The sequence below is a fragment of the Sardina pilchardus genome, chromosome 3 (assembly GCF_963854185.1).
Source record: "Sardina pilchardus chromosome 3, fSarPil1.1, whole genome shotgun sequence".
Taxonomy (NCBI): domain Eukaryota; kingdom Metazoa; phylum Chordata; class Actinopteri; order Clupeiformes; family Clupeidae; genus Sardina; species Sardina pilchardus.
Window position 1 is genome coordinate 34,248,250 of NC_084996.1, and position 8,707 is coordinate 34,256,956.

Genomic DNA, 8,707 nt, shown 5'->3' on the forward strand with positions numbered 1-8,707 from the left:
TCAGGCAAGTTTCCAAATACCCATTTCTTGATTCACGATGGTCAGTACTTTCCCTATTTGAACAGTGTATTCTTTTGTCTTTCCCATGCTGAAGAATGAGTAATGTGTTGACTAATGTGCGACTGATTTTATGAAACAGGAAATTATAGAATACTGCTTGAAAGTTCAAATTGTGTTAAATATTATACAGTGCCCTCCATAATTATTGGAACACATGCTAAAGTTGATTATACAGAGGAATATAAAATCACTTTGCCAAGGGTACAAATAAATATAGAGGGTACTGTTTGTGTTGAGAAGACTTTTTGATCAACAGCAAACTTGAAGTAGTGCTATAAAAGTGATGTGTGATGTGTGATCATTCAAAGGGTAATGCAAATCAGTCAGTCACGCACAACATGCACAATTCTCACACGCAAAAACTCTTTCAACATTGTTTTGAAACTGGTTGGTGCTGTCTTATCTTTAAGTCCTATAATTGCCTAAGGGCTCTACTGACTAACTTCCCTATTTTCTTCTCTTATCTTACACAACACTAAACCATGTGGCGTTGAAAAGATGACTGAAACAAGCCCAGAGAAAGGCCAACCCCCTCCTGTGGGAGGGACTTCCAAAGAACCGGTGACGATGTACAAACATTTTCTAGGTATGAGTCAAACAAAGGAGGATAAATTGTCTGCCATCTGAATTCAGTAACCATGACTATACTTTGTTTCCTTATACATACTAAATACACTTAATCTCTTGAGCTGCAAAATTGGATCTCGTGTAATAAGGTACGCAACGACACTAGTGAGACAAAGACACGCTGTCTGCGTTTATGTATGAACAAGGTCAACACAAACAAAAGATTCATATTTACAGACAGTTCTCAACAGTGTGTCAACATCATATCAGATATTATCAAACTATAATATGTCTTCGGCAAACATAGCAATAGTGTGTATAGAACAACAGCACTCAAGCAACTCAAACAGGTTTCATCTCAGCATATGTCACAGATGAATTATTCAGATCAAAAGTCATGCTACAATTCTTTGAGATAGGATCACTATTTTCCATTTGCACAGATGCTAAAAACAAGCTTTGTACCTCACCCTTTGACTGTTACACCCTGAGGGGCTGTTGGCTACAAATGAGGACTTAGATGACAATTGGCCAGAAGCTTGTGAATACATGCATATCAAACAATTATATTTTTACTCTACATGTTCACCAAGAAGAGTAATAAACAAGAAATGAATAAAACACAAATGTGTTCACCAAAATAATTTCTGCTCTAATCTGATATGAACTTCTTCAAACTAGTTTAAGTAACTAAACACACTTCATGTTAATGCTTGGCGACAATTGACGTGACAATTGTTTGATAACATGAAATTGACCTCAACAAAGAACAGTGTTAAACTTAAATTAAGTGCTTCTAAAAAAGGTGCTGGCACAAATGCATGCAGGTGTCTGTACAACAGGCAGACAGAGACTGGGTAAAGTCGGATGTAAAGGGTGTTGCTTTTTGCCTTTTAGCCCCCACACTTCTCCTCTCCATGCCCTTCCTCAGCTTGAAATTAAGCTTGGCATGTTCATTATTGCTTTGGAGTGGCTTTGGACAGGGCTGAAGCAGGTTACCCTAAACACACACGCACACACACACACACACACACACACACACACACACACACACACACACACACACACACACACACACACACACACACACACACACACACACACACACACACCAACAACACACACACAGAAAATAGTTCTGAACTTAAATTGAGTGCTAAAAGACACTTAAACCCATAAAAGGTGCTGGTCCATGTTCATGCGTGTGCCCCTCAGCTTGGAATGAAGATTGGCACAGGCCGATATTCATCACTGCACAGGAGTGGGCCGCACTCCCCGAGAGGAAGAGGACAGGGTTGAAGCAGGCTCTTGGTACAAACTGACCGCTGTGCACAGTTCTGCTCCTCCTCCTCAATGCCCTGCAGAGTCCGGTCCATGCAAATGCTCACACCCTGTCCCATGGGTTTCACCAAGCTCCCGCTAGCCTCCACGTTTTCTGACCTGGGGAGACATTCTGCCTCCCCGATCGAGCAGCCATCACAAGGTCGGTAGGCAAGGTCTGTTTGGATGAGTGGGGGCAAAACAACATGGCATCCCTCCGTCTCCATCAACAGCGGCTGGCCAAAACTCTCACTTGACTGGTAGCCAAGGTCACAGCACAATGACGGCGTAAAAAAAGAGGACTGGCAAGGGGCAGGGCTGGTGGGGACCGAATAGCAGCGGTTGTCAAACGATGAGCCCGAGGTGCATCCGGGGTTGCTCTGTGAGCCTACGCAGGGGTTACGGGATCTCTCTGACTCCTGCACGCCAACACTTTGATAGTCAGACAGGCTTGGCAAAACTAAGAGGTTTGTCACAGGAGCTGACCGGGCCTGGCGCACTCGCTCCAAGTCCTGCTGGACAGCTGACCGTAACCGCTCCAAGATCTGGTGCGGGTCCTTTTCAACAAACCCATAATCCACTGAAGTTGAGTTGGAGTTTGTGCTTTCAATAAGGTTGCTGTTTCCACTGCTGCCAACTGAGATGGAGGTTATGCTGTTGATGAGAGACACAATATTTTGCAATTAAATAATTAAATCCAACTTGAACACCATGGTCAAGAAGATGGTTAAAGCATAGACCCCTGGGGAGAGCTGTAGCTCAGTATCCAGACTACATTAGGGTCCAAATGCCCATGAGCTGGAATCTGCCATTTTCCAATCCAACCCCATCTCTCTCTCTCTCCCACTCACTTCCTGTCAGGCTTTACCAAAAAACATACTTTTCAAAAAATAGACCTCAGTTGTTAAAGTACAATTACCTTTTCTCCTCTTCAGTGATGTGCTGTTTTGGAATAAACACCTCCATCCTGGATGGTAAGGTATTTTCTGGATAGAGTATCTACAAAGATACGGTGGTGATGGTTGGGTCAATGGCTGCAATCAATGGGACTGTCTATGCAGTATGCACTTCACAAATATTCCTCACATCTTGCACATTTACCTTATGTTCTGCCCCGATGAGATAATCCATGAATCCATCAATCTTTGGAGAAAATGAGGCTATCCTATCCTTTTTATCATCCTTCCCGCTTTTCTTGATTCTGAAAAGGGAATTCAATGAGTTGTATGTCACTATTACAATTCGACTTAAAAATGCAGATATTACTTTAATACAAAAATAATGAAATTCAACAATAATGGTTGTGTTATTACTATTGTTGTAAATAGGCAATGGTTTTGGTGTGGTTTGTTTGACTGTTAAACTACAAAACAACTGGCTCGAAACCTAGTGTACCATGTCCCAAGTGTGCCCTTGGTGAAGAGGGACGAGTCTCTCCACAGTTGGAGAGACTTTAACCATGTTGCATTAATTGACACCCATTAATTGGCTGGGTGGAGTGTTAAAGAGAAACTATGCAGGATTGGCGATTTCATCTCCGGTTTCGGTTTCGTTTTTAGTTTTCACTCGTTTTATGCTTGCATAATTCTCTGCAGAGCTTCCCCGACAGCTTTGGCGTGTACATTTATACATATATAGGCTATATATAAATAAATAAATTGCAAGCGTGGTTCTTCTTGTTCCTTAGTTGGTAAACTTCAGTGAGAGCACCACAGCTGCATCACACATCAGATTCTCCGCTCTGAGCCAAACGTGTTGAACTAGCTGATCTAGTATTCACACCTACATAATTTCACTATCAGCAGTCAAGCAACTGAATAAAATAGCCTGTGTCCCTTGGCAGAGGTCTGTTTATTTCAAAAAGTGAAACTGTAATATAATTTAGATTCATTGGTTTATGGTTTACATATCATGGAAAGCAAAATCTAGAATCTCAAAATAGATTTGTTGATTGTTGTTGTTGTTGTTGCTGCTGCTGCTGTAGTTGGTAATGTTAAAGCTCCACTGTGTATTTTTTTTCGGTCGATTCTTAGCAAAACACGTTTTCTTCCAAAAATATGCTCATTCATGTGTAATTACTTCCATCAACAAATCAAAGTATTGTCGTAAGCGTAGAATCTGCCATTCAGAATACATACAAGCGATTCAGCTCTATGGCGATAGCCATGTTTCTGCCTCCATCTTTAGAATATGTTGGCCAAGGAGGAACAAACCTACAATTCTAGCTCTGCCTTTCAATTTGTTGGTCAGTTACCGAACGGCAGAGTTGTGCTCACAATAGTTTTGGGTCTTTCTAGAGGGGTCTAAAGACTTATTACGGCTTTGTACATTTATGTTTTTGTCTATTTTGTTCATTTTTGATTTGCTTAATTCTTAACGTTTGTTTATTTTAAAGGTGCAGTCAGTGAATTCACAGGACATGGTGTTTGTTTGTGCTCGTGTTGATAACTATATTTATTAGCAGACACTTTTGTCCAAAACGACGTACATTATATTTGAACCAAGGACCAAACAGTACACGCCCGAGAGGTATCTCACCCCTAACTTCAGTATTCCCAGACAAATACTTCAGTATTCCCAGACAAATACTTCAGTATTCCCAGAGAAAGTTTCAGTTTTGTTAGAGGGGCAAGCTGTCCCTACTTTGTTTGTTTCCAGTTTTTGGTGCCTGGGCTGCCTACAGAGACGAGGGTTTTTACAGTGCTCTGAAAAGGGCAGCTAACAGTCATGAGGAGATAATTGCTGAATGTGAAAAAATTTATGAACTTGAAATTGCGTAAATTCGCTGAACCACCCTTTAAATATTGTAATATTCATTCTGTAAGTCGCTTTGGACAAAAGTATCTGCTAAATACAATTACCATAACCAACATTTTTTTACATGGAGCAAATGCTCAAAACGACCGATCCAATCTAGTACTTACTTAACACAGCAGCAGACTAATGTACAAATGATGAAGATCAGGATCAGACATATGACTGGCACAACTATCTTAGGAACATTTGCAACATTACCTAGACAAACGGAAAACAATAATTAATGGTATTGTCAACATGTAATACATTACTCTAATATAATACTGGCAGGAAATTCTGTATGTTCTTTATAGTTACTTTTACTTACCGCTGACAAATGCAAATTCTTCACTCCAGTCACTGAAGTCAGTGGAGTGAGATTTGTCAATGATTACGGCCTTGACCCTAACCCGGACAAAATACTCTGTGTTTGGTAATAAATTATTCAATTCATAATGTGTTTTAAGAATGGCTTCTTCAGTAACATTCTGGAAATACAAAATAAGAATAAAAAATAAGAGTAAACAAACATCCAAGCAGTGCTGTGAGCAAAATAGGTCATGTTGCTGCTGTTGAAATTTCTTACCCATCCAGCCTTCTTTGATCTAAATTCAAGTTCAGTCCTGAAGTCTTTTGAAAGCGTATGTCCTGATATATAGTGAGTCCGCCATGACACAATTGAATTCCCATCTGCTGTTGTATTCACACTTTTGATGGTTGGAGTTTTGAGCTTTACTGGAATAAGGCAGATGCATTTGAAATAAACAGCTTTTTTCTTTTCATAATCCGCTCACAAAAAGTAAGAAAACTTGACTTTGGCCCATTATATCTCCACTTTAATAATACCAATAACTAAAGTGTTTTACATCATTTTCATCGTTTATTAGTCACCTTTACAATGAGGTACAGCTCGTAAGCATTGGGCTCCCATGGAATGAGCAACACAAGCAAACGTGTAAGTAATGCCAACGGAAAATGTGCCAAAATGGCCTGTTATGCTGTTGGAATTCACCTTTGTTACTTCAAGCATTGACAATTGCACTCTCCCACAGAAATGAGAAAAACAAAACATGTTAGGCATACATTCGTTCATTTTATACTCAGTGTCAGGGTCCTCAGTAGCGTGTAGAGGATCCATATGCAGCCACAACAGCTTGGCACCTTCTTCTCATGCTAGTCACCAACCTGGCTACATTCTGCTGTGGGATGGCATTCCATTCCTCGATAAGGATCTGTTGTAAGTCAGCCTACCTGGTTCTGTTGGTGACTCTGGCACGTACAGCATGCCCAAGCTGATCCCACAAGTGTTCCATTGGGTTGAGGTCTGGACTCACGGCAGGCCATTCCATCCTCTCCACTCCCAAATTCTGGAGGTACTCTCTGATGATCCCAGCTCCATGGGGGCGAGTGTGTCATCCTGGAGGATGGCATTTGGTCCCATGTTCTGGAGGTATGGAATTGCTACTGGCTCCAGAATCTCATCCCGATATCTAACTGCATTAAGATTGCCTTCAATGATAACAAGGTCTGTCTTTCCAGTTAGGGAGATGCCACCCAGCCAGGTTGGTGACCAGCATGAGAAGAAGGTGCCAAGCTGTTGTGGCTGCATATGGATGCCACTGACACGTACACGCCACTGAGGACCCTGACACTGAGTATAAAATGAACGAATGTATGCCTAACATGTTTTGTTTTCCTCTTTTCTGTGAGAGAGTGCATTCGGCAATGCTTGAAGTAACCAAGGTGAATTCCAACAGCATAACAGACCATTTTTCGTTGGCACTACTTACACGTTTGCTTGTGTTGCTCATTCCATGATTGCCCTATGCTTACAAGCTATACCTCATTATAAAGGTGACAAATCAATGATAGAAATGATATGAAACACTAACTGGTTGGTATTACTAAAGGGGAGATATAATGGGTCAAAGTCAAGTTTCCTTACTTTTTGTGAGCGGTTTATATCCATGCATAGCATTTTTAATCTAAAGATGTTAATTAACATATACAGTAAAGCACATATCAATCAATAATAGGCCCATCTCAACATTAAGAACACTCACTGTTTTTAAACGTGTCGATAAAGTATGTACTGATGTTGCCATTTCTCCTCAGGGTAACTATGCTGTCTTCACCGTACAAAAAACCAGCCTCAACGTCAATAGAGCAACAACATTTGCCACGATCATCACTGCTAGGAGCGCAGTTGTAATCTCTGCAAAGAATATAGTGATACAATCATCATGCTGTAGAATAACAGGCCTTGGCGACATCTTAATAGACTGATGGACTAAATTAATTGAGGGCTTTTAAACTACAAACCTCTTTAAATTGGGTTCGTCAGGGTTAAACTCTACTTTTAGAGAGTACTCCGAGCAAATGGTAGACTGCTCCGGTGTAAATTCACACGTCATGTTTCTATCGAAATCATTGTTGCACCTAAGATTAATCCTAGAAGATGATCCTGTAAGAGAAGTAGCCATTACGAAACAGGTAGCCTTGTGTAATATTGTAGTTAACAAGATAATGAGCCTATTTGAACAGATTCAAAAGACATAAACATAGCCTACCTTCAATCAAAACCAGGACAATCACTATGAAAACATGTTTCAGCATCTAGGGAATGGCATAAAGTTAAACTTCCCAATACGAATGGAACTGAACATTGAACGTCACAACAGTCAAGTTTGACGCATTAACTTTATCAAACTTATTTTAGTAGGCGATATATAACAATTTCTTACCTTTGCCTGTGTGTTTTCTTCGCTGATAAATGTTTATAATATGTCTAACCTAGGCTACAAAGATCACGAACATGTTGGATTTTCTTGGGAAGTGCGTGGACTGACTGGAACCCGTCATGGAAACAGTGGCTGTCAACGTTTTAGTGGACTACCTTCTACATCTCAAACTACACTGACTGAACTAAAAAAGGGCGTGTTTATAAAACACTTACTGGAAGTCTCAGTCCCAGGCAGCTCTCCGAGGAAAACCAACAACCGCGCAGGGCACGTCCGCACAAGGAAGTGTGGCAACAAATCAGTCTAATGTGAGTCACGAAAGCGACACCTGACCTGGGGACTGAACGACTGAGCGCATATTGACTGGTTTCCAGGCTACCAAACCGGCATTTAGTCCTCTTCCACAAGTCTTTTACTTTCTTCTCCTTAGCTTTTAATAGGCTATGTCATAGTTTTCAAAATTCCAATTAGGCTATTATCATCATCATCATCATCATTATTATTATTGTTGTTATTATTATTATTAGGCTATTATTATTATTATTTACATTATAAATATTATTATTATTAATAGCCTGTTTTTGTTTTATAATTTAAACCCTTTGGGTCAATTCTGTTGCATTATGCAAAACTCACTTTTAGCCTACTGTGCTTTTGCACTTCCTTTTGGGGTTCTCTGATGCCTCAAACACTCCAGGTGTGAAACAAAACCGTGTGTCGTGTTTTTGTGGATAAAGATTGTAGGCTGGATGAACTCTGCCTGAACTTCCGGGGAATTTGAATTTCGCCCGGCAGCTCAGGCTGGAAACCAGCAGATCTATCTCCTCTGTTTACTGCCAATCAATTGGCTCCAATCAGAAACTAGCTTATCCAAAAGACGCACCGGATCGTTGGTCTGATTGGTTAAAGGACTATCCAAGCGTACAGAGTCATTTGAACTATGCCCATTGATCATGCCTCTTGTGCAGTAGAAACAAATCGCTAGCCTGGGTGTTCCCATACTGCCTTGCGCGGTGATTTCAATCCCGCTGCTAAGCCAGTCTGGAAATTAACGCCCAAATGTTCGCCTGATGTTGGCGAACCAATCACAGAACATCCGAGAAGTTTCCGTTGCCTTCTTGCGTCTACATTCGACGCCAAAGGATTTACACTGATGTCAATGGCAGCCCTTAGCGTTGCATACGAACGAGTTGGGTGAGCTATGCGCATTTGATAGACATCCG

At 40.8% G+C, this 8,707-nt stretch overlaps 1 protein-coding gene across 1 annotated transcript; it reads right to left on the minus strand.

Moving 5' to 3' along the window:
- Window positions 1-793: 793 nt before the first annotated feature.
- LOC134077407 (uncharacterized) lies at window positions 794-7,672 on the minus strand. Its single transcript, XM_062532992.1, has 10 exons — window positions 7,488-7,672; window positions 7,314-7,359; window positions 7,066-7,207; window positions 6,807-6,958; window positions 5,330-5,478; window positions 5,072-5,231; window positions 4,872-4,962; window positions 3,049-3,148; window positions 2,867-2,946; window positions 794-2,601 (listed from the first exon to the last, which is right to left on the minus strand). Exons 2-10 carry the CDS (start codon window positions 7,357-7,359, stop codon window positions 1,839-1,841), a joined length of 1,683 nt encoding a protein of 560 aa, XP_062388976.1. The 5' UTR covers window positions 7,488-7,672; the 3' UTR covers window positions 794-1,838.
- Window positions 7,673-8,707: the final 1,035 nt, after the last annotated feature.

What these genes read in the sequence shown, in the direction of transcription:
- LOC134077407 (XM_062532992.1), bottom strand. Translation starts at nt 7,359, where the DNA reads ATGCTGAAACATGTTTTCATAGTGATTGTCCTGGTTTTGATTGAAG. An exon ending in TATCGACACGTTTAAAAACA is followed by an intron (nt 5,479 to 6,806) that starts GTGAGTGTTCTT and finishes GCCTTATTCCAG; the next exon opens with TAAAGCTCAAAACTCCAACC. An exon ending in AGAATTTGCATTTGTCAGCG is followed by an intron (nt 4,963 to 5,071) that starts GTAAGTAAAAGT and finishes CCGTTTGTCTAG; the next exon opens with GTAATGTTGCAAATGTTCCT.